This window comes from Arvicola amphibius, chromosome 13 (assembly GCF_903992535.2).
Source record: "Arvicola amphibius chromosome 13, mArvAmp1.2, whole genome shotgun sequence".
Classification (NCBI taxonomy): domain Eukaryota; kingdom Metazoa; phylum Chordata; class Mammalia; order Rodentia; family Cricetidae; genus Arvicola; species Arvicola amphibius.
In genome coordinates, this window is record NC_052059.1 from 5,997,121 (window position 1) to 6,023,574 (window position 26,454).

Consider the following 26,454-nt stretch of genomic DNA (forward strand, 5'->3'; position numbering starts at 1 on the left):
TGCAGGGATGGGATCCTATTGCTGATGAGGAGAATTGAGACATTTCTAGTAATTTTGCAAATCAATTGCTAAACATGATCATTAAACATTATGTTGCATACACTTACAATTACATAAATTATACTATATATATGTATATATGAAGCTTCCTACTTCCTAATCACTGGACTATTATCTATACTTCTGAAGATTTTTGTTCTAACCACACTTACAAGGCAGGACTGCTTTATCATGGTGTGTCTCTGTGCTCAGTGACATCGTGCCTGGGTTTCTAAGTAGCCATAACATGGGCATTTACACCAAGGGAGTTGGCCAACTCTTCAAGCAGAAGTTTGTTTCCACAGAGGCAAATCCTTTACATGCACAGAGGCTACCCGAGGCTGTGATTCCGTCAGTGTCAGGCCAGATCACAATTCCTTAGGAGAAAGGAAGTGATCAGAAGTAGGAATAAGGGCTGTGTGTTTGTGAGAATGGGAAGAGCCTGTCTGGGAGAAACATGGAACTGGAAAACCTTCCTGCAAGGCAGGAAGAAGTTGTTAAAAATTTTCCATGAGACACAGAAAATATGTTTATTTCTTTGCTCCTGAAGACACATTGAGTGTTGAAATAAACTGAGTTTCACTAATCCATTCTTGAGTGGAGTACGTTACATATAATCTCATTCTTTGCCTTTGAGGTGAAAGAAAATCTTCAGGTAAATCCCTCTACGTTAGAGATAATAAAAGGTTTCCTTTATCATCAAAAGGGGAAGGACCATTAGAACCTCTTCTTCAAAGAAAAAAAAGCTAAAACTAGTTTTCTTCAATATGTTCCTTATACATGAGCATATCTGAGCTTTCCTTTTGCATTATGAAAACTGGCTTTTTCCCTGAAGAAAGTCTGATTTCTTATGCTCAGTATACCACCTAGCATCTCCGTTGGCTTCCTGTTGCCTGTAAGATGTAGGACTCTCAGCTACAGCTACAGTACCATATCTGCCTGCATGTTGTCATTGTCACCACCATGATGCTAATGGACTGAACCTCTTAGACTGTGAGCCACTCCAACTAAATGTTTTCATTTATAAGAGTTGCCGTGGTCATGGTATCTCTTCACAGCAATGAAAACCCTAACTAAGACACAACACTGGTTCTCATATAATTTAGAATACTGGTCAGGAGAAAGAAAGTAAAAAAAAAAAGAAAGAAAAATAACTATAACATATTAATACTCTGATTTCCTTACAAAGAGCACATGTAATAAGGAACCCCCACAAATAGAAAGAGAAGACACTGCTGGAGTAAAAAGATAAATTCTAGGTAATGTCCTCTGATAGGAAAGAAAATATTTTTACCATTTGAATTCTCAAGATAGTGTTTATCCCTGAAATCCTTGAAAGAGAAAAGGTACAGGGAAGAGAGTTGGGGAGGGAGAGCTGGGTGCTGGAAAAATAGTCCTGTATAGTGAGTAATGTAATGTCTGTGAAACTTAGAACCATTATCCCAGACACAAAACATAGGTGATGAGACTTAGACCCAATAGCAAGAGACAGAATGATGCGAGATTCCCCTCTGTATGCTGTGAACATCATTGGTTAATAAAGCAACAGCTTTGGGCCTATAGCAGAGCTATAGGGGAACAGACATGGGGGTCGACTAAACTTAATACTGGGAGAAAGGAGGCGGAATCAGAGAGAAGCCATGTAGCCACCGCTGGAGCCAGACAAAACTTTACCTCGTAAGCCACAGCTGCGTGGCAATACAGAGATTACTAGAAATGGGTTACATTAAGATATAAAAGTTAGCCAATAAGAAGCTAGTGCTAATGGGCCGAGCAGTGATTTAATTAATACAGTTTCTGTGCAATTATTTTGGGGCTAAGTGGCTGGGAACCAACAAACAGCCTTCCCACAATAACAGAAGTTGCTATATTCTCTTTAATGTTCTTCTAGGTTTTTTGGCTTTTATTTATTTATTTATCTATTTCTCTATCTATCTATCTATCTATCTATCTATCTATTTATTTATTTATTTTTGAGCAACACAATCAGGAAGACTAGTCTAGAGAAAATTAAGTACCTTAGGGCTGTCTCACTCCTCTGGAATGGGCACCATACTCATCTATAATAGCTGTTAATTGAATAGAAGGGCTTCAGTTGGAATTTAAGTTTAGATAAAACTGATCTTCCTGCGTTAGATTTGAAATTATCCCTAATATAGCTATCTAGTGGAGTCGGTTTTATCTTCCCTGAGATGATAAGGGGAAGATTATCCACAGATACGAAGTTCCAAAGCAGAAACTTGATTCAGGGAGCCTCCCCACCTGCCACCATTTCTTTAGAGACTTTCCACCAATGAGCAGTTTTCAGCTTTCTTCTGGGCGGGATACAGGGCACTAGTAAGAGCTCTCCCTTGTCTCTCGTGATGATTGCGAAGCTGCTGAATGTGATGTATTTGTACTTGAACTATCTACTTCTACTTTTCCTCCACAGGCTCCCCAGAGTGTGCCAGGCCATGATCCCTCCTGCGGCTGGTACTGCCAGTGCTGAACACATTTGGTCCTGGCGGGAGGTGCTTACAAAGGAAACTATGGCATGCTGGGTAAATCTTTTTTCTTTTGAACTGGGCAGATCTGGCTGCATCCCAGCTCTGCTGCTTGCTGTCTGACCTCAGTCGGACTGTTTCATCTTTGTAAATTTAACATTCCTTTTCGATGAACAAGCATATGGGTGCTTTACCAGATTCCAGGGAGGCTTGGAACTAAATTTATAGAACAGGCATAGAGAGAGAAACTGTCAGCAAAGCAAGGGCACAGTTTCCCTTCTACAGTGTTCCTTGTGCCTGGAACATGCTGTGATATTTGCTGAATGGATACAGCAGAGTTGAACCAATAGTAACTACGATGGCTTTCATTGCTATTGGTGATTCTGGGTGACAGAGGAAACAAGTACAACAAGAATTAATGTGTTCGAGTCCCATCCTTTCACAGTGTGTATGCATATGCAAATATTTCACAATATGAGAAAAGAAACCTAGAGTTTTAAATCAGTGTCGTGACTTAGAAATGCATTTTATAACTTTGTTGCACTTTGGCACAGCCAATATATGTTCCAACAGAATCTTCTTGGACCTCATTCTGAACTGCCTCTCTGAGGGACAAATTGCAGAATGAAAATGATTTGATAAGCCCACTGCAAGCAGACCTCGTACAAGACAGGGGCATGACTATCCACGGTGGGAACAGAGTTTTTCCTAGTCTGTAAAGCTCTCATTCACCGTGTCAATTATGAGGCAGAAGAGGGTTGGTTCTCCTTCCTCTAAATATGATGAGAATATTTAAGGAAACGACATCTCTTATCTTAAGGTGGTCTGTTCATATGTGTGTTTGAGTGCTTGCATGAGTGTGTGCATGCACGCATTCTTGTGTGTGTGTGTGTGTGTGTGTGTGTGTATGTGTGTGTGTCTGTGTACTACTAAAACTAGAGGAAAGATGGGAAGAAATGAATGACTCCGCTGGATAAGAGAAACAGAGACATGTAATTAGAATGTTTCTTCCTGGAAAGCATTGAACATCATAAAGGGAAATAGACGATCAGCTCGAGGTCCTCCACAGTTGGCATCACTGTTCCATTAGCTTTTGCTACCTTTTCAGAAGGCCACTCGACCTTTCTTGGAGAGCCTGGCTATTCTTTTCCCGTCCTCTCTTCTCTTCTATAGCTCCATCCACTCATTCTTCTCTATGTCAAGCTATCAGAGTCACTTTTCTGTTGACAGTCCATCTATCATGGTGTCACTGTGACCCTTCGTACTGCATGCGCTCATGTGTGTGACCTTAGAGGCTGTCACTGTGACCCTTCCTACTGCGTGTGCTCATGTGTGTGACCTTAGAGGCTGTCACTGTATGACCCTTCCTACTGCGTGTGCTCATGTGTGTGACCTTAGAGGCTGTCACTGTATGACCCTTCCTACTGCATGTGCTCATGTGAGTAACCTTACAGGCTATCACTCTATGACCCTTCCTACTGCATGTGCTCATGTGTGTAACCTTACAGGCTGTCACTGTATGACCTTACTGCATGCACTCATGTGTGTAACCTTACAGGCCCTATATGGTTTTCTGTCTTCATTATGGCATTTCTCACAGAATCTGTCATTTTAAAATACAGTTCTTAAAACAGCAGTGCTATTATGATACAGTTAAGTAAATCCCATTAAAATATCCTATTCATATTTTGCTGATAAAAATCCCATCTCATTGACCTCTTAGAGAATTTTCTGGTAGACTACTTCATTTAAATTACACTTAATAAAAATCTACATGCTTGAAATTTGCTACAAGAGTAGATTTCTCAGCACACACACTCACCCACCTACATCAACCAATCAAACAACCACTACCACCAACAACAAAAAAACCAGGATATGAAAGTGACCTGCCAATTAGCTTGATTTAGCATTTCTACAAGGTAGACATATTGTAAAACATCATGTGGTATTCTGTAAATAAACAGAATTATTTTATTTAAATAAAGATGTATGTAAAGAATATAATCTAGGAAATAACACTCTTTGGATTTGTTTGGTTTTTCTCTTTTTTTCTCTTTCTTTGTCCTGTTTGTGTGTGGGGAGAGGGGTAGGGTGGACAGGGTTTCAGATCTGGCCTGAAACTCACTATGCAGATTAGGTTGGCAACTCAGCCTCCTTGAGATGTTTCTGCCTCTGCCTCTCAAGTGCTGATATTAAAGGTATGCGCCTACATGCCCAACAGAATTTGGTTAATGTAATGGTTTCAATGAGAATGGCCCGCATAGGCTCAGATATTTGAACGTTTGGTCCTCAGTTTGTGGGACTGTTTGGGAAGGATTAGAAAATGTTTTCCTAATTAGGAGAAGTTTTATTGGAGGAGGTGAGCCACTGGGGGTAGACTTTGAGGATTTCAAAAATCCATACCAGGCTCTCTCTCTCTCTCTCTCTCTCTCTCTCTCTCTCTCTCTCTCTCTCTCTCTCTCTCCTCTCTGTGTGTGCATGTATCTCTGCCTCTGTCCCTGTCCCTCTCTGTCCCTGTCCTGTGGCTCATGATGTAAGCCCTCAGCTGCTGCTCTAGAGCCTGTCTGCCTGCCACCATGCTTCCCACCATTAATATCATGGACTCGCCCACTGAAGTTAGAAGCCAGTCCCAAATTCAAAGCTTTCTTTATAAGCTGCCTTGGTTATGGTGTTTGGTTTTTTTTTTTTTCTCGCAGCAATAGAACTAAGAACTAGTCAACTAAAATAGTTGCTTCCTACCAAGTTCTTCAGAGTTAACTTAATAGAGTTTCTTTCCTCCCTCCCTTCCTCCATCCTTCCCCACTTCCTTACTTCTAAAAATTAATTCTACAAGTATTTGGCAACAGTTTCCATTGAACCACGTCCAGGGGCTGGGTTCTCAGTGCACAGGACACACACAGTGATGCTTGCCCCTTGTGACTAGTGACGTCAGGACAAGGATGCTGGGGAGCAACGGCCAAACAGATGTGTAGTTCTAGTCTGTAATAGATGGCAGAAGAATTGTCTAGATGGGGGAATTACAAGAGGGATCAGGTGACAGGGGACAGAAGGGAGGGACATCATAGGCAGGGGAAGCCACAAGAAGCTGAGACACAAACCAGGGAGCTGTGCACACAGGCAGAGGCAGAAGACACAAGATCTAGCCGGGCTTTCAGTTCCATCCCAGACATAAAAGGGAGTTGCTTAAAGGCAAAGCAGGGGTGCTCTACCTGTTTGTGTTTGTAAAATACCTCAATGACTAAATGAAGGTCAAATAAGTGGCTTTATGAAAGAAAGCCAAGAAACCGGTTAGGAAGTAGGACCAGTAAGACGCGCTCCTACTCTTTTTTTAAATCAGGGATTCTTGAAAAATCAAGTAGTAGGAACTTTTATCAAAATCTGTCCAGTCACCGGGGAGCAAGGGGCATACTCATATCACCTGCAATGGTCTGGCATGATCCTGTTTGTTTACATGCTGGTTTGCCTGCTTCCTATCTGTCTTTCCTACTGAAAATGGTCTTTGATATAGAAGCTGAGTCTAGTCTACTGTGGATTGCAAATATATATTTACTATCGAATTGATGAATTAAGAGGCAGAAGAATGGCTTGAACGCGAGCGTGCACGATGGACACAGGTATCTACTTCTGAGAAGTTGGTGATGGTCTTAGGCCATAGATAGTACTGTTCACCATTTTGTTTGGGACTCTCCTCTAGAGCTATTTTTAACTTCCCCAACCCTAGCCTCAATTACTCCAGCACTGCTGGGCTGTGAGGCCTCTCAAAACAACTCTAATTGGTTTTTAGGTGATGGATTTGAGAGGAATGGATAGTTTTTTGTTTTTTTTCCTACAGTAAAGAAAGAAAATGGCCTTTCATGGAAGCCCCGAATGTGCTATTTCCCCAACAGTTGATGGTAATTCAAACATCTTTCTCTACCTGAGAACCTCCGGTTCATTAAAGCCCAGAGTCAAGCCTAGAAAACACTACGCTCAGTCATCTCCCAGAGAGAGTGAAATGCAGGCCAGTCCAACTTCCTCCTAGTCTTCCCTGAAAAGCTCAACCCCTGCCTGACTCAGGACAGTCAAGGAGGCCTGGTGAAACTCTGTGCTTCCCTCTCTGCGCTTCTATTTCTCCTCTCTTCCTTGACTATATGTGAAATCCCTTCCACAAAGCATTTAAAAAAACTGAACTAAGCAGATCATGTAACTCTTGGCACATTTCAGTGGGTTGAGGTGGAGGCGGTGGTTGTTGTCATGGAGACGCTGGTAGAGAGAAGGGGATAGAAAGGAGGCCATGGAAGACTATGCACAATCCAGCTACAGGTTTCTCCCCTTTGCTCTAGGCAAGCCCTGCTTACCTCCAGCTGGGTGAGTACAAGCACAGGCCGGAAACCTGCTGCTTGTCCCCCTGCAGCGACAAACTCAGGACCTCTGTCTCATATGATTTATGGACTCTGATGTGTCTTGCCTTCTAATATGTGTTCAACTCTTATATACAAAAGAACATTTCCCTCAAAGGCTCATTAGTACAGGTTGTACGTTGTCTTCAAGTCGGTCAACCAAGGCGTTTGGCTATTTCCTGTTGACCATGTACAGCACGTGCCTCGTCTACAAAGGTGATGATATAACCAAAAGTTTTGAGAGGATGCAGCAAAGGGGTATAGAAATGTCGAACAAATTCCCCCAAACTGCTCACATATGGAAGAGATTAGTCAGACATACTTGGGGCTTACTGAAACTTCAGGCAGCCAAAAATTTTGTCATGATTGAGTAGCTGTGAACTAAAAACTTATTTCCCTTCTCAATGCCATTTTGCTACACATTTTAAATGAAGAAGTAAATTTGTGGTCCAGCAGGAAAGCTTGCTGGCAGCGCACTAGAATTTACAATCCCTGCCCACATTTCCCATCAGCGCTGTGTTTCAGATGACTGCACCTGCACTATGGCATGCATAAGGAGAGACACTGCTAAGGGACATACCTTTGCCGACACCTGCATGCTGTTTTCCTGCATGTTCATAATAGCTTCAGAGATCTTCACATCTATAGGATCCATGACTGATTCGATGTTGAATGGTCCTTCCAGTCGCTCTGCCACCAAGAGCATTGCATCTGGTAAAATACAAGCATGGCATTTATTTTTATTATATTATAATGAAACTATGCATTATTCTATCATAATAGAATGCGATTATATATTATATATTACAAGCATTTATTTGAGAATAGGACACTCTGGGTTTTTAACTTCCATTCAAATATTTATAGTCAAGTGGTTGAAAAAAATAACCATTTACTCATAAGATTTTATGTATTCAAATAAAATGATGACTAAGTCTTAAAATTGTAATATACTTTACTTCATTTGAAGATTTAGGAATATTTCACATACATAGAACCATGCCTGAAATATAAGAAAATCAGTCCAAAAGTAGTTTATGAAACATATGTAATTATTCTACATGAAATGAAAACAATGTTTGGTTAGCTATGAGGTACATTTCGACAATGGGTTTTGATCTCCATTATGGATTGCATCTCAAATCTCCAGATTATTTTTATGGAAATATGTTTTAAACAATAGGCCCCAGGTTGGTTTGACTGAGAAATGCACCCCCCTCCCATAGTCTCAGGCATTTGAACACCTGGTTCCTAGTTGGTCGTACTATTTCAAGGAGGTGTGGCCTCATTGGAGGAAATATATCACTAGGGGTGCGAACTTGGGGAGCTCAAGGCCTTGCCTTCTTACCAGTTTGCTCTCGCCTTCCCATTCCTAGCTCAAGATATAACCTTACAGCTCCTCCTTCCCCCCCTCACATCTGCTGCTTATTGCCACGCCTGCCCTCCACGATGGACTCCTAGCCCTCTCGACGGGGGAAGCCCAAGCAAATCCTCCCTTCTACAAGTTGCTTCTGATTGCGTTGTTTTATTATAGCCACAGAGAAGAAACTGGCATAGGCCCCGCTTGTGGAACTATTTTAAAGGCTGTGGAGGATGGAGGACTTGATGCCTGGGTGGTGGAGAGTAGTGTCCGGGAGAAATTCTGAGATCTGCAGCTGCCTCTCTTCTGGCCTGAGTTCTCTGCTGACTGTCTGCATGAGGCCATGAGAAAAGCTACTCCCCTAGCATGTCTTCCCACCACGATGAAATGAAATCCTCCTGAAACCATGAGCTGAGACAAGTTCTCTCTCCCTAGGTGACTTTTGTGAGTATTTGCCCTCAGCGATCGGGGGTGGGGGGAAAAGCTAACAGAGCTTCTCTTCTTTGGGAAGGTGGGGAGAGCAGAACATGGACGTGCTGACTGGTGGACTCGGACCCACAGACATCAAAGCCCAGCAGAACCACCCGGCACAGTTGTCCATGTGAAACAGTTTTGAAGTTTACAACCACAGTCGTGTCCTTGCTTTGTGCTGACACTCTACCCACAATGCCTTTCTATTTATGCTCCAAAAACACTCTCTAGAAGGATAAGGGCATTTCTCTTATTCGGTTTGAGAAACTGAGGCTGCTTCTGACACATATCCACGTGGTACACTCTTGAAAATGCACTCTCTGAGGGGCTGCATCCAGTTAAATTGAGTCAATATCGGTAGGGAAACTGGTGCGTGTGGCATGGAGACGTGAGTTGTGTGCTGGGGACCATTCTTCCCTGTGCCAAGCAGCCGGAAGGCCACAGGTATGTGACCGACATCGGAGTGACTGCTGAAAAGACTTAATGTCCACAGTGAAGGGGCGGGTGTCTATCCCGGTGTTACCAGACACTGGCCCAGCTTCCCTTCGTGATAGCCAGAGCATGATTTCATAATCAGCTTTCTATCTGGGATGTGGAACATCCATCTTTCTGAGGGTGAGCATGTGGCTATGCTTAGCGTGGCTGAAGAACTAATTAGTTACGTGTAATTTAAAATAACCATTTCAAGCCAACAGCTGCCACATTAAACTGCATAAGCTAGACTTTTAACTTAGACACTCAATAGATCTCAAGTTTTTAGCTGTTTAAGTTCTTAAAAACGCATTTTAAAAAACATCCCCCCTTCCAGAACAATATACATTTATTAGACAATGCTCACAAAATGCAGAAAAGGAAATGAAGAAGACTAATATGCCCATAACCCCACTTCCCAGAACAATACCATGAACACCATGGTAGATGCCCTATTTATTTTTTTCTTTGTGCATGAATATTTTAAGCACACAATGAAATATACTGTGTATATATCATATAATCTGCTTTCTAAATGTAATATATTATTAATGCAAAATGCTGTTTATAGTTAGCTGCTTTACAGTGTGATGCGAGGAAACTGAATTTCAGTTTTACTGCACACCCAACCATGTTCAACCCACGTCTAACATCAAAACATTTGCGGGGTTGGAAGGGAGCTATGAATTATACTGTGGAGAAACATTTTATGAGGAGGTTTTCTTTTTTTAAAATATAGAAGATGTAGACCTATCTGGGAAGTAAAAACTCATGTTTTTAAAGAGCCCCGGGTTTTATAAACAGTATCCACTCTTAGTGTTACCAACTGTTTTTATTTCTGCAATATCTCATAAGAGTCCCCACTATATTCCTTGGGAAATGGGGAGGGGTTAGCCCTTCGGGGCAGAACTGGAAGCAGAAAGAGGTTCCAGCCATGCCCCTCAGCTCCAGACTCTACCCTACATGTTCTTCAGGGAGCAGAATGTACCATGAATGACATCACGAAAAGAAGCCCTGCAGGTTTTTTTTCTGATATTTTCCTTAGATAACACAGATTCACCTGCATATGCCATGGGTCTTTTCACAAAGCAAATATTTCACAAGACCTTAATGGCCTAATTATCAATTAGGTGAAAAAAATGCATGCTATGTCATTGTAGTAGGTCACTGTGAAATCCATTTTCTCCTTTGTGGGTCTGAGGAGCAGCTACATGTCTGAGAGCTCGTTGTTCCTTGTCTGCTTATATTTGTTTTATGTTCTTATAAAAAACAACCTCCCCCATCAAAAAAATTGGCAGCAGGTTTTCTGGCAAAGATTAACTACTCCATATAGCTAGAACCCAAAAGAAAGGTTCTTATATGGGAAATGTATTGGAACCATGGAGAGACTTAAAAATAAAATTAAAGAAAAAGATAACTATGGGATATTTAGTTGTCTGCTTCATATGTTTACTTGCACGATCATTATCCAGTACATTGATCTGTCTCAATATATGTTTCCATCATAGCAAAAAAATAACATTGCTCATAAAAAATCTGTATGAAAAAGGACAAGATTTGGATTGTATACTAAGACATAACATGGAATCTAAATGACATTGGCTAAAATCTCTTTAGGAGATTTCTTATTGTCGGTCATAAATTTGAGAAGGAGTAAGGGGTGCACATGGAAGGAGTTGGAGGGAAGAAAAGGCAGGGGGAAATAATTTACATTTTTATAAGGTTTTCTTTTCTTCTTGATTGAAGTAGAGCTTCTTTTTCTGTGAGCCCGCCCATCTCCAGGTCAGGGAAGAAGCTGTTGTATGTGTAACGTAAACTAGGGGACATTCTTGGATGATGTCAGTGCTTCTGCTCCAGGTCATGCCAAGGCCACAGCTCTAGCTTTGTAGGTGCCTGGGCATAAAAACCCAACCATCAAACCACAGTGGAAATGTTCATGGTGGCGTGGAGGATGCTTCAGGGATTAGCAGTTCTTCCTGATCTGCCAGAGGACCTGAATTTGGTTCCTCACTAAGGACTACCTATAACTACAACTCCAAGGTAACTATAACCCTTCCGGCCTCTTTGAGTATCCATACACATGGGGTACCCATCTGCACCTGCATGCAGGTACACAGTACACACACACACACACACACACACACACACACACTTCACACACACTTGTGGTGACTCCCCATCATGAAGTTTAACTGGTGGCTTTGGAAATATGATCCTATTGATGAACCATCACAGTAAAACACAGAACCAAATGCTTCCCACACCCAAGTTGTTGGTTTTTCCATTTCTGAACTGTGGGTTAATGCCTTTGCTTTGCTGTCTAAATTAATATAAGATAGCTTTGAAATTATTTAAAATATTTAAAATACACTTTTTAAAAATTAACATCACTAGTCAGAATGTGATTCTTTTTTCCTTTTCAAATTTATTCTTTGAGAATTTCAACATGTACACAATGCATTAAGATCACATCAACTTTCTAGTCCTCCCCTTCAAACTTCCAAGTTCATGTCCCTCTTTTTTAAGTATACATACATACATACATGTGTGTGTGTGTGTTTTGCTTGCATAAATTCCTATGTTCAACATGTCTACCTGGAGCCCCAGGAGGCTAGTGAATTCTAGATTCAATGAGAGCCCATGTTTCAAACATTAAGGGTGGATAGTGGCAGAGGAAGACTCCTCACACTGACTTCTAGCCTTCGTGTGAGCACACATGGATGAGGGAACCCACAAGTGCATCCGCACACCACACACATAGTCTAAAATTAATTAAACAGAGGATAACTTCAGAGATGCTCATGAATCTAAATATCTGAAGCAAAATTCAATGCGACAGATATACAACAATACATTGAAACACTGCATTCCCTTTGCTAAAAATCCACAAGTGCTCACACTCGTGGATAACTGAGGCGAGATGACCCGAGAAACATCGACAGAAAGTCACACATACTCCTATTGTTTATCATACGCAGGTTTTCATAATAATAGGGCAGGGTTGCAGGCATCAAGAGGTTTTGAGGGGCTGTTAAGTAGTTTGTGAACACATGGCAGTTCACAGGACAGATGAGATGCAGCCAAAGCTGGCAGGAGGTGTCTACACACATGAAAATCAAATGCACAGGTACCAATATAAGAATCCTCACCCACAACTTTCTTTTTTGTTAAAGATACATGACGCACGGAAGGAGGAAGCTGCCATATGATCCTGAACTCTTCCCTTGGAGCCGTTATCGCTTGCCAATTAAATAAGGACCCTCCATGCAGCAGCTAATTACCAGGTGATCTTTTTCGGATGCTTGTTTCCTATGTTGCCTCTGTATGGCTTTAACGAGACTTTTTTGCTGAATGGATTAGAGTAGCTGTTACTTTAGAATCAGTTACTGTTGCAAACTGTGAAGTGCTCTCTGTTAGCACGCAGGGAGTGTGGGAGCTGCAGCATCTCCTAGAGGTAGCCACTCAAGGTGAGGAGAGGAACCAGCCAGTAGGTAAGGCTGGACTGTGAGGTCAAGGCATTCTGCTCAATAAACAAGCCTTTCTGGTCAGGAAAAGAGGCTTTGGAGTCAGTGTCTGGGCTTCATTTTAGCTGGGTAATAGACTACAAGCAAGTCATTGAACTCACAAAGTTCCTTTACCTCCATCCATTACATGGAAATTATGACAAGATATATTAAATAATTACGGTGTAAGCAATGACATAAGACAGAACCTTAAAACAATTAGAATGGTGCCAGGTATCTTCTTGGTTTTGAACAGAATTGAACTTTTATGAGTCACTGTCTTTAGCCAGCATAATTCAAAACGGAGAGGACCATGTAAAGAGATATTTTGGCCTCTTACAAACAGGAATTGATGTGAACAGTAAGGAAACGCAAGGCACACAGATGACTTTAGGATGCATGGCGGGTACCGCTTTGTGTCGGATACCAGGTGCCTTTTGATGGATGATCTCATTACTGAGAATATGAAACCGCATTATTTTCCTATGCTTCACCCTTTGCTAATTAAACATGACTACAACTTTTCTTTTAAACACTCCTCCCTCTGCAATGCGGGACTTGTCAAGTCTCCCTTGAGTCAGGTAGCTCCAGTAACTGCTGTGATGAATAGCACACGGAAAAATGACACCCCAGTTTATAGAGCTGGTCCCCAAGAGACTCCTGTAAGACTCGCCTTCCGAGATTGCTGCGTTAGAGGGTTCACATGTGCTTATGACGAACGACAGTTCCAGGAGAGTCAAGACTTCCAGCCACTCCTGCCAACACCTGTGTGAAGCCCTCTTGGATTCTGCAGACCAGCCAGTCTGTCAGCCATTGACTAAATGCTAATCCCAGTCAACACCACAGGGGGCAGAGGAATCACCCAGTTGAGCTGTGCCTGCATTCCTGATGTGGGGCACTCTGACTTAAAACAGTTATAATAAGCTGAAAAGTTTTCTAATAACTTAACACGTAGGAATAGAAAACCAGAGCAAATGACAATATTTCTTTCAAACGCTTTCCATGCGTTTGATAGGACCCAGATTTTCAGAACTCTAGTCAAATAATAGCCAGCAACTGTAACACTTATGATAAATACTTTGTTTATACAGACATTGCAAAAGTTAAAATAAAGCTACAACTCTGTTAAGGGAGCATCCAGAATGCTCAGATGCCACTGTTGGCCACCTGGCCTTGGATTAGAAACTGTCTCCCTGAGATGTGCCATGGCAGGAATGAAGAGTTGGTTTGGGAGGAAGAAGCCATTTTGTTTTGTGTCTGAGTGATGATTCACCGAGGATAAAGGTTTTGACCCAGGGAGTGGAATAGCATCTCTTATGACCAAGAACTATAAGCCTTACTGTGTAGGGATCCTGGAGTTGTGTGCTCTGTCACGGACATCACATGCTCAGACTTAGATCTTTAGAGAGAGGATGGGAATCAAAGGTGAGTTGTTGATTGCCACTGATTTGATGGTGGACAATAAAGATTTTCAAAATGTTTGGGAACAGAGGAGAAAGTCTTTCTTTTAAATGGGATATGATTAAATCTTTCTGAAGTAGCTATGAAGCAGAAATATTTTAATGCCTAAAAAATCAGATCTGGACAGAAGGATCAGCAGGTAAAGGCAGTAACTGCAAAGCCAGATGACCCGAATTTCATTCCGAGGACCTGCATGGTATGAGAGGAACCGACTCACATTAGTTGTCCTCCGACATGTACATGTGCACCGTGACACACACGGATACATAGACATGTACATGTGCACCGCGACACACACGGATACATAGACATGTACATGTGCACCGTGACACACATGGATACATAGACATGTACATGTGCACCGTGACACACATGGATACATAGACATGTACATGTGCACCGCGACACACACGGATACATAGACATGTACATGCGCGCCATGACACACATGGATACATAGACATGTACATGTGCACCGTGACACACACATGGATACATAGACATGTACATGTGCACCGTGACACACACATGGATACATAGACATGTACATGTGCATTGTGACACACATGGATACATAGGCATGTACATGTGCGCCGTGACACACACATGGATACAGCCTGGGTGACGGGAGGGTATACAACTTTTTCCCTGTTGTTAAGTAGACGAGTCTGCTGTAAACCTTCCACCTGACTCCCAGGGTCTGTGGTTGTTGACACTGTGCCTTTTCACCCCCTCCCCCAAGGAAGACATTAGGACCCAGCAATATATATATATTCACGTATGCATATTCATAAAATTATGCTTACATGTCTTAAATCAGAGCCATCTTGCTGCTTTCTAATCTCCCCTCCTCTGACATCAGCAGTGGGACTGTTTTCTGAGGGTATTGGATCAGGCCATGTTGCTCTCTGTAGGCATGAAGTTGGTACCACGAACCTGGTACAAAGGCCGGCAGTACAGCAGTACCTGCTTATCGGGCTCGCCTGACGTCCCCACTGGTGCAGTTGCCCCTAAACAGACTCTTCCCTTCCCGCGGTATTCAATCAGAGCTCTTGAGTGACAGTGACGTTGTAACTGAATTTGCCTCTACAGCTCAGCATCTCCTGAAACCACTGGAAAACACATTTTCCTAAAGAGAGCCGGGGATTCATACACCTGATCAACAGCTTCCCACATTCAAGTTTAAGACAAAATGCACTGCTAGACTCCGCTGCTCATATCTGAGTCACCTCCTGGTACTCACTGTATCCTAGGGGCCCCTGCAATGAGCAATGGTATCACCAATGTCCTTGCATGTAAATCACTGAACATGGATGCAAGCCAATCTGTTGCATGAAGCTTTAGAAACTGTCAGGTCAAAGCTAGGAGCATGCAATTCTGGCCAGCATGCAGAAACTGAACCCATGTTCTGTCTGGGAGCACATGCAATCCTGACAGTGGTCAGCATGTAGAAATAATATCCATGTTCTGTCTGGGAGCACATGCAATCCTGACAGTGGTCAGCATGCAGAAATGGTATCCATGTTCTGTCTGCCTGTGTATGATGTAGGTCCTCGAACTCTCGGACTTTTAGATTTGTGAAGCTCAGACCCTTGCAGTTTTGTTAGCATTGCGTAGCTTCCCTGTGAATTCCGTCCTCTTCAGTGGTCTGTAATGGGCACATCTCTTCACAATCGCCATTTAGTTCTTTTTCTTTCTGTGTTTCTCAGATTTTCCCATTGATAAAAAGAACTTTCTTTTTTAAGGAATGAAGAAAGCCTGACCTTTTCTGATAGAAACCTTCAATCTCCCCTAGTTTTTTAAAAACTTCTACTACTGTGGTCTTTGCTAGGCAAATATTTTATTTTTGTACAATCAAATTTGTCAGTTATTAAAACTTTTTTCTTGGTCACTGCCATACATTACATAGCTTTTCTCCATCTGAAGTTCACCTCCATAGTATAATTTACTACACTTGTTTTTTTTTTTTTTTTTTTTTTTTGGTTTTTCGAGACAGGGTTTCCCTGCAGTTTCTAGAGCCTGTCCTGGAACTAGCTCTTGTAGACCAGGCTGGCCTCGAACTCGCAGAGATCCGCCTGCCTCTGCCTCCCAAGTGCTGGGATTAAAGGCGTGCGCCACCACCACCCTGCTACTACACTTGTTTTTTTTGTGAATTGTTCATCTTACTGTTATTCAACATAGGTTATGCACTTCCCCACCTCTCTCATACAAACTGTCCCCTGTCCCTTCTTTCTAGAACACTCTCTCGGAGGTATTGGCACAGTATACCATCCTACTTTCTCTAGGCTTCTATCAAATGCAACTTCCTAAAGCAGCTTCTTTTAACTCTATGAAACCCCAGTTATTCTGACCTTGTCTCTATCCTGTGCTGGCTAATCCCTGTCTGCATCATCATGTGAATATTTGTTATTCCCATCCTTTTCCTTTACCATGTTATCTTCAAAAAGGCAGGGCTTCCATAGTCTTTTGTTTTATTTGGTTAGCTCTAAGAATATGGTGTGTGTGTGTGTTGTGTGTGTATTGTATGTGGTGTGTTCGTGTTGTGTGTGTTGTGTGTTGTGTGTGTGTTGTGTTTGTGTGTGTATTTTGAGGGGAGCAGGTGTGGAGGCATGGCCATGAGTGGCAGCCAGAGGATAACATTATGAAGTCAGTTCTCTTCCTCCATCTTCATGTGGCTTCTGCGGATTGAACTCAGGTTGCCAGAACTGACTTTGGTACATAGATTTAGAGGATTTCAGTCCACGGTTGTGGGGAAGACCTAGCAGAGAGGCGACTCAGTTTATGGCAGTGGGAGTAAGTGGCAGAGGCTTCTCTGGCCAGGAAGCAGAGTATGACAGGAAACAGGAATAGAGTCCATCCTTCACAAGGCTTGCCTTAGTAACCTACTCTATAGGGCTTCCGGAATCCTCCAAGATAACACTACCATCTGGGGAGCAATTTTTAAAACAAAAGTCTTTGGGGGTACCTCTCAGACCCAAACCATAATGAGACAGGACATCGTCTGTCATCTGTTTTGTTTATTGTCCCAAACTCTGCAACAGGGTGTTCAGCTGTCACTGCCTGTGGGTTTTATGTCCACAGATTTAACCAACCTTAGACGGTAAGTCTTTTTTAAGAATTTGCATCTCCTTCAACGTGTGCAGACTTCTTCCCTCCTCATTACTTGCTAAGTGATACAGTGTAACAACTGTTTGCATAACATTTACATTGCATTAGATATTGCGAGTGAACTGGAGGTGCTTTACATGGAAGGGAGGGCGTTTGTAGGTTACATGCAAATGTGCATGCTTCCATAAGGGCCCTGGGCACCTGCAGAGCCTGGCACCCGTAGGGTCCTGGATTCTGTCCCTGTGAACACAGGGATGTGACTGTGCCGGGTGTCTGAGACATATTCAGTGAATGTTGGTTAAGTGAGCAATGGTACGAATTTTTGAAAAAATCTATATTTTCTTCTAGAAACCTAATAAAAGCTTTTTACTTCACCTCTTCACCCTAAAACTTCCCCTCTACCTTCCCCCTTCCGTGTGTACAGCTACAAATACCTGTGAAATTTTATTAGCAGTGGCTATAGGATAAATGGACCCTGGGTAGCTTTTGACATGTTCTAACATAGATGAAGAGTTTGGGTGGGAACTTAAAATCGTATTGTACTTTTTTTTATTAGGTAGAAATAACTTTTTAGTTCTTTGAGCTCGAAATTGAAAAGCTGGATTGGTTTTGTTCCTGCTGAAGGTTATTGCTAGGTTAACTCCACTACCCCTCCCGAAGAATGTGGATATTTTTGGCTGGGTCAAGAGAGTTTGTTTCCGCTGCTTTTCAAGACTCCATGTTAGCCACTAACTTTCAAAATAATTTCTGCAATGAATGTCAGCTCTGTTTCTTCCTTGTAATTTGTCTGCAGTCAGCAAACAGCAAATTGGCAAGCCAGCACCATAAAAATACCTTGAGGAAGGATTGGACCCTGACAGCAATCGGGTTTAACTAAAAAAATCGTGGGACCACAAAGGGAGGTAAACAATCAAGAATGAACGTGAAGCAACTAAATACAATTTAGAACTCGGCACAGATGATCAGATTCAACAACAACAACAACAAAAGCAGGAGCAACCCAGAAACATTACAATAACTAAAGGACTGAAGCCAAAGAGAGATTTTAATGAAAATAACTGTTTACTGTGAAACCAAATTCAGGAGGAAAGAACAAATATAAAATCTAATTTAATCGGAAGCCAGCACAAACAAGAGGCTTATTTTGCTTTGACACTGAAAAAGAAAATGCAAATCAAGTGAGGGAATAATTCACCAGTTGTCCTTGCACAGTCCAAAAATTAGAATCCACAGGACACTTTCCAGGCAGTCTCTTTTCAGAAGCATGATACATTGTATTTCATAAAAATATAATATATTCATGTAAACACTGCCTCGCTGCTATTTTACACTTTGGAAGCATTTAGTTACATCATAAGACACAAAGAATAGGATAAGTAAATCACTAACTTGAGGGACATCAAAGTGTCTGCTACGAACTGTGACTTTTCATTTAAATTTTTAGGACTTATTTTTCATATGAATAAATTGTTACGTAATTTGAATCTTGAACTGCCCAAATATTGACCGCAACCCTCAGTTTCTGCTTTGAGGATGAATCATGGACCTTAAAGGGGCACAGACCTCCCTGAGAGAAGAACCATCTTTCTGAAGCTTCATTAGGAGCCCCCGTGGACTCATTTAGAACAAGCAATTGGTTATTGGTTGGCAAATGGGAACCCCCAAGAAGGGAAGCAGCTCTTTTCATGGAAACGGTGAAGCTTGAACCCACTTACTGGCCAGTCTCACTTGATCCTCCCACGCCCTCAGGCACTGTTTCCTCGTGCCTAGAGCTTCATTTAACTGACTGTATCAAAGGGCATTGTTATTTTAAAAGGCTGGAGAGATGGCTCAGCGGTTAAGAGCATTGCCTGCTCTTCCAAAGGTTCTGAGTTCAACTCCCAGCAACCACATGGTGGCTCACAACCATCTGTAATGGGGTCTGGTGCCCTCTTCTGGCCTGCAGACACACACACAGACAGAATATTGTATACATAATAAATAAATATTTTTTAAAAAAGGCAAAATTGAAAGAGAAAGCTCAAGAGATGATATTTTTACACACACACACACACGCACACACACATGTTTTAATTGACTTCTTCTCAAGCTTTCCTTGGAAACATAGGAGTGACCACATGGGCATCATGATCCAGTATCGTCCTTCATATGTTACCAAACACACACATTGCTGTTAATGCCTCAGGGCCATGTGTGCTACCTTTGAGCTTCTATGAATCCCAAACACCTTGGGTGAATTCTGTGTTATGTCAGGGAGGTAGTCAGTGGGTAGGAGGTGTGATTTTGAGATGTGTGTGAGGCCAGAGGCCAGATGTCACCAGTCACAGACTTTGATTCTGGGCAACTTCTTACTCTTTACTGGTGTGGAGAGATTCTTTTCTGCTCCTTCTTATGAGGATGCTCTGCTCTGCTGTGAGAATTTAGTGCAGCACAGGCGTGGAACACAGAAAGTGATTGTGAGTCTAATCTATTGGCTTTCTTAAGACAGGGTTTCACTCTGCAGCCCAGGATGGCTTGGAATTCACACTGGAGCCCAGGCTGGCCTTGCGCTCTTGGCAATCTTTTTGCCTGAGACTTTCATCTTTCAAATGGCATTTATCTCTTCACCCCATGCATGTGTATGTGCCTGCGTGTACTGGGAGACTGGTGTGGGGGTCAGAAGACAACGTTAGGGAGTTCTTGTCTCCTGTTGTGTAGATTCTGACATCATGACACTTGGTGACACAAATAAGTCTACGGGATGAGTTACCCAGCTGGTTCTTGCAGTCTATTATTGGTGTTTTGAAGCAAAGTCACACTCTGTTTTCCAGTCATGATTAGAACTCACTACATTGGCCAGACTGGCCTCAAACTCCGAGCGCTATCCCTGCTCCTGCCCCCTGAGTACTGGATCACAGGTGTGAGCCTCCATAGCTAGGTTGGTATTAAATCAGTGTGGGCAGAATGTTCCTTTTTTTCTTTCTTTCTTTTTTTCAACTGAGTTAATTTTGAAGGTTGGAGTTAATCAACATTCCTGAAGCCACAAAACCTTCCTGCAAAAGAACAGTAATGCCTTTGTGTTCTAGACAGCAAAGCCAAATCTCAGAGATACTAGGGGTTTCCTCTGTCCGACATGCGGGCAGCGCTGGCTGCTGGCTGTCCCACAGCCCTCCTCCCCATCACCACCCCTTTCTCTGTCTTCTTGGTCTGCTATCAGAAAACAAGACCGGCAAAACATTCCCAAGAGTCACTAAAGTGCTAAAGTCTCAACTTCCTGCCTGCCTATCACACTCAAACAATTCTCCTCTTTGTCCCTCCATTGCCCCACGTTCTGCCTGCATATCCCACTGAAGTAATTCTTTTCTTCGTCCCTCCATTGCCCCAAAAGTTAATAAAGCAAAGCAGCCCAAGAGGCCATTTATTCCTGAAGTATAAGTACTTGCAACCTGCCCAGGAATGGATCACAAATCTCTCTCAGAACCAATAAAAAATAAATAAATGAAAAGTCAGGTGTGCAGTCCGAATTCCCCACTGGGTACAGACGGAGTGATTAGAAGGTGATGGAGTGAGCAATGGGGCCTTTTCCTCTGCTTGTGTGTGCTTGTATTATTAAAGAAATAGATTATTTTTTATTATTTTGTTGCTTAGTGCCATTTGAACGAAAATGAAAAATATTTTTAAATGGCTTTGTGTCCTGTATCTATGGGTCACCCAACCCAGAAGAAAATGACAGATGGCTTAAAAACAGGGAGAAGGAACAAACAAACAAACAAAAACTCCAAACAGAGCTCACTTCCTGAGGCCGTGACTTCTTCTCAGACTCACCGCGTGAAATAACAAGATGGCTTTGTTACTTCCTGCCTCATAACTCCGGTTTAAAGCTGTCTTCAAAATATTCCACATGGAGACAAAGATCCCCGTCCAGCCAGGGAAGTGGGAGGGAGGAAGGGAGAGAAAGAAACAGGCAGGAGAGCACCAAGGCAATGGGCGCAAGGGTAGTTATTTTCAAGAGGCCTTGGAATGGCCCTGTAGCTTTAGGTCATAGAGATTCATTTTATTTTTTCCAACAGAGCAGCAGAAGAGGAAGCAACCATTATTTCCTTCAGTGGCTGTGAAAACCACAAGCCTGGAGGTGAAGTAACTTGTCCAAAGTGTTATGGCTGTGCATTGTTAGGGTGGCCCTGGTTGGGATAGGCAGGAACTACCCTGCATTAAACCAGGGAATTGTCTGCATTGGGCATTTTTAGCCTAGGAGACCTTCTTGAGTCTCGTGTGTGCGTGTGCGTGTGTGGTGTGCGTGTGGTGTGTGTGTGTGTGTGTGTGTGTGTGTGTGTGTTTAATCAGGGTGAGTTAGGAAAACCACTGCTTGCTCCAGGAAACTATATATAACTCACTCGCTGAGCATGATAGCACATGCCTGTCATTCCAGTACCATGGAGACTGAGGCAGAAGGATCAGAAGTTCAAGGCCAGTTTAGCCCACATAGTGAGACCCTGTTTTTGAAAAAACCAGAGCAAAAATTTACATCCCCGGCCATGCTCCTTTATCAGCGAAAACACCTGGGGAGCTCAAGTCGGCTGCTTTCACGTGATGCAGACCCAGGTTTCTCAGGTCTTCTTCAACTATTCAGATCTTCTAGACGGAGTGCTGGAAGGTAACTTTGACGATTGTGAAAATGCAGTGTCACATTCTAGATTCTGAAGGTGGTTGTGACTGGGGAGGGGACAAATGGGGACACCTGCTACAATATGAAAGGTAACTTCATACGTTTATTTTTTAGAGATGTACTACTACTCTCTTAGGGGGTTTCTTTTTAATTTCAAAGCGTTTTGCAACTTTTTTGGCAACACAAAAAGGAAAGAAATAGCCAAGGAAGAGAATGAAATACCATCTGATATTTATCAATACAAAAATTAACACAGGGAATGTTTCAGGCTATGCCTTTCTAGCTGTCAGTTCTAGTGTACATACATGAAGCTCAGGTCACATAAGCTGTTTTAACCCTTTATTTCCAATGCCACAGCACATATATCGTTCGATATCCCAGGCTCACTCTTTGAAAACATACTCTTTACCAGTTATGTGAGATTTCATGTCATGAGTGTATCAGATTTTATGTTATCAGTCTTAGAATTTTAATTACATGTTCGTTCATTCATCTTGTGTGCATTCATAGGAGAACACGCTACAGTGTGCATGGAGAGTGGGGGACAACTTGCGGGAAATGGAGCCATGGATGTGTTTTCCCACTGTGTGAGTTCCAAGGCTCAGACTCAGGCTAACGGGGTTGACAGCAGGACCCTTTATCCACTAAGCTATCTGGCTGGCACATCGTTTTATCGATGCTTCTTAGATTCACAGATATGAACCAGTATAAAAGATTCTCCCTATCTCTGATCTGTCGCTATTCGTGATTAGCTACTTAAGATAGATTCCTTTACGTTTCATAATTTATTCATCTGAGAACTAAATATAGCAAGTGCTCATTTTTATTAATAAACAGGAAAGGTTCAAACTTACACTTTATATGGAATTTTAATAGGGATATAAATGGAGGTATATCTGGGTCCCTGGCCTTTCACAGACTTACACTTGTAAGGCAGCTGTTTTAGTAGATGGTCCGTATTTCATTGTAAACTTAGAACTGGAAACGAATTCCTTGTGTTTAAATGTTCCAGGCTCTGGCACTCAGACCCAGACTCATGCATATGGTAAGAGAACCATCCATTCCCACTTGCTAATTTAAACATTTGGATTTGTAGATATCTCACAGGTCAAGCGACTATATGAGAAGCTTTGGTTCTAGAAGAGAACCAAGGTAGCACCAAGAATACTCGCTCAAGCACACGAACAAAGGTCCTAAGAACGCCAAAAGAGAGTGGGTGTGGGTAAGACAATTGGCGGGCCAGGCCCAAGTGGAGGAACAAAGTTAAATGGAGATAATTAGTATCAGAGTCCTGGAAATGCGTGCAGTGGACAAGGGCAGCGAGAAGACAAGCGGGCACAAGCTGTGTGAGGAGAGAACACGACGGGATGGATGCTGGTGGAGACAGGAGAGTTGTGGAGGCTGTCGTGCCACGCAGACACTATGCTGTTCCTGTCCACACTGGTCCTGTCAGCACTGAAGCCCAGACGTCTGTCAACAGGTGAACGCATGAGGAAAATGCCGTATATGTGTGCACTGGGGTTTCATTCAGCCATAAGGAAGAACTCGATTATGTGGTTTGTTGGAAAACAGGTGCAACTGGATGGTCAAGATATTAAACAGAATAACAAGGGACAAATGTCTCCTGCCCTCTCTCATATATGGGTCGTAAAGTTTATACACAGGCACATACAATATGAAAGCAAGGGTGGAACCGCAGGAAGAAAGGGGACCAGAGTGTGTTTGTGGGGGGTGAGCAGAGGGAATGGATGGGAACATGGTCAAGTACATGATATCCTTGTTTTTTTTTTTTTTTTTTTTTTTTTTTTTTTATGGAACCCAGCATGACATACAATGACATATATAAGTAAAATGTTTGATGAATCGTATTAAAGTAAGTGAAAATGCTATAAACAGGTTTTGGGGGTGTCCATCCTCTGGCCTGCAGTCTGCAGGCATTGCAGGATAGCTATGCGTGAGACCCAACATAGTATCATAGACTTACAAATTTCTGCCACCCCTCCCCCTTTTAAATCTCAGTCGAACGTTTCTTTTGAGTGTGAACTTCACAAATGGAAGAGTCAGGTCCCGATGTCAGAAGGTTGTACACACCTGAAAGACCTAAGACAAAGACTGACTGTGATGTGGAAACAGCTTGGAGATGCACCAGTCCCCCCGGCAACAGCAGCGTGTGCTGGGCAGGGCTGGCAGGGAAGCCTGGCCTATCCAGCTGGCCACATGGTAGTGCTAGTTGACCCCTACTTCTGCCCTGCTTTTGGAGGAGACAGTCATGAAGACTAAGGAACAGACCTAGAGAATCACCTGAAAATCCTTAGGCATGTTCCAAATCAAACATGTAGCTCCCTTTTTTGTAGGGACCACCAGTTGCCAGCTCCTTCCTGTGGACCTATGGGGTGCAGGAGACACAGTGTCCCTCCAACCCTCCCCACACCAACAGGCTGATGTCGATTCTTAGCCTCCATATATCCACTCTTCCCCCACAAACAACAGAGCCAGAGGCCCACACAGGACAGAACTTCCACATTTTAATACAGTATTTTAATGCTGTATCTCTGCCTTTAAACCTTTAGAAAGATATTTAGGTATCCATGTGCAAATGCTATATAAAAAAAGGCACAAAAATGCTTCCAGATGAATCAAAGCATCATGCAGTATCGACAGATGTCCCCCAATGAGATCAGTGCCAATTCTGTCAGTCAAACGTAACAACCTGTGTCGTAGGACTTCCCTGATGGTTTCCTGTAACATTCCTTTTCTCTCGGTGTACCTTGTAAAAAATCTTAAGATAAAAGGATAAAGGATGTTGATTGACTTATAGTATAAATAGAGAAAAATCAGAATATCTACAAGTTGATGGTAGAATCAACTCCAAAAATTGGTTTCCAGTGTCTTCCACATCTGTATTCTCTCCTAGTTTCTAGAAACATGTGCCAAGAGATTTCTGTTAATACACCAGAATTAACCATAAGAACCTTAAGTCACCTTTGGGTATCCAAAGATCGATGATACCATTGTTTTTCAAAGCAAACATGTATCTTGGTAAGAGACTATTAAAAAGAAAGGCAACAGTGAATTTGACTAGAGAAAGACATAAGAAGAATTAATTTAAAAGTCAGGATGATGTATTTTAGGAAATATATTGCTTCATGTTCTCTGTACTGCGTTCCTTAAATACTGCATGTAATACATCAATAAATTTACACAATGATTTAATTTAAAGCCTGGGTAGCCCTGGATTGTGTAGTGAGGACCTATTTGCTTACCCAAAGTGTCTCTTGGAACCACAAAGTATCATTTTGAATGTTACTGGCAGATGTGCTGGAAGATACCTCGTATAATAATTTTCTGTTCTGCCTAAGCAGAGTTTCAGATCTGGGCTGGAAGCTGCAGCTTAGCAACCCCATTGGCCTCTCCACTGCTGGCCGCTGAACTTCATCTGCTTCTAATTTTGCGTCTTTCATATTTTTTCTACACCTATCTCCAGGTGCCTTCAGGAAATAGGTCCATCCTGAGTATCTCACAGAAATATGCTGCAGCTGGGGAAGGCCTCTCCGTTTAGAAAGCGCCTCCGTGCACACCTGAAAGGAAGGTTCATTGAGCAACATTATCTTGCATTTCTACGGGACCACAAGTGCTTCCTCCGCCAAGCACTTAACATAACAAAATTGCCTCGCTCCTCACAGCGAAGCTGCCACCTTTAGAGAGGTGCACGGAGCTGTTTTTCACGATGGAGTAACACTTCAGGTGGAACAAGAAATGAAGAAGAATTCTGTGCCGCGTGGACATGGCAGGGGAATTTAAGAAGCCAGAATAAATTTACTTACTTGGCATTGGGTCAGAACCCTGAGACCAACAACTGCACAGAGGTTGGACCAGTTTGAATAGGGCTGCTGGTTACTTATTGAATAAACCTATTCCATTGCTTGGCAGAAAGGCATGCGTACACACACTGTGGATATCACAAATCCATCTTTTGCTTATGTTTATGTATGTATATATTTGCTATGTAGAAATCTTAATAATAATTTTTTTATCCAGAAAATGGATATTTGTTGCTCAAAATGCGTATTGCACTGGAAACATAGACCAACTTTATTCGATGTATTTCTAAGCTGGTCTGTGTTCTGCTGTTCCCACACCAATAAATCAAGCCTAGTGTCTCAGGAGCCGGTGCTTTCTGAACATTATCACAAAATAATTCTTTTTTGAGCAAGCCATTTCTTTGCAATTTCTCCTAAATTTTCGCCCCTCCCTCTAACAGATGCCTACACGAGGAAGACTTGGTCTAGACTTTCAATTTTTGTTACTCCAGAGGTGAAAGGGGCATCATAATGATTTTTATTTGCAAACAATTATTTTATTGGTGTATAATAATTGTGTAACAAGTGGGTTTCATTACAACACTTCTATATACTTATATATATATACTTATATAATGTAGTTCAATCATATTCACTTCCTCTATTAATCCTTCTTAATCTAGTTTGAATTAAAATGTGAATAAATAAATATGTAGAAAATTTAGAAAATT

The 26,454-nt window shown here is 42.2% G+C and overlaps 1 protein-coding gene across 1 annotated transcript in view; it reads right to left on the minus strand.

Annotated features, from left to right (window-relative positions):
- Positions 1–26,454, minus strand: part of Gpc6 (glypican 6) — a 1,031,356-nt gene that overhangs the window by 97,411 nt on the left and 907,491 nt on the right. The window contains exon 5 of the mRNA XM_038310301.1: positions 7,485–7,615. Coding sequence (XP_038166229.1) covers positions 7,485–7,615 — 131 coding nt within the window. The remainder of the gene's footprint in view (positions 1–7,484; positions 7,616–26,454) is intronic.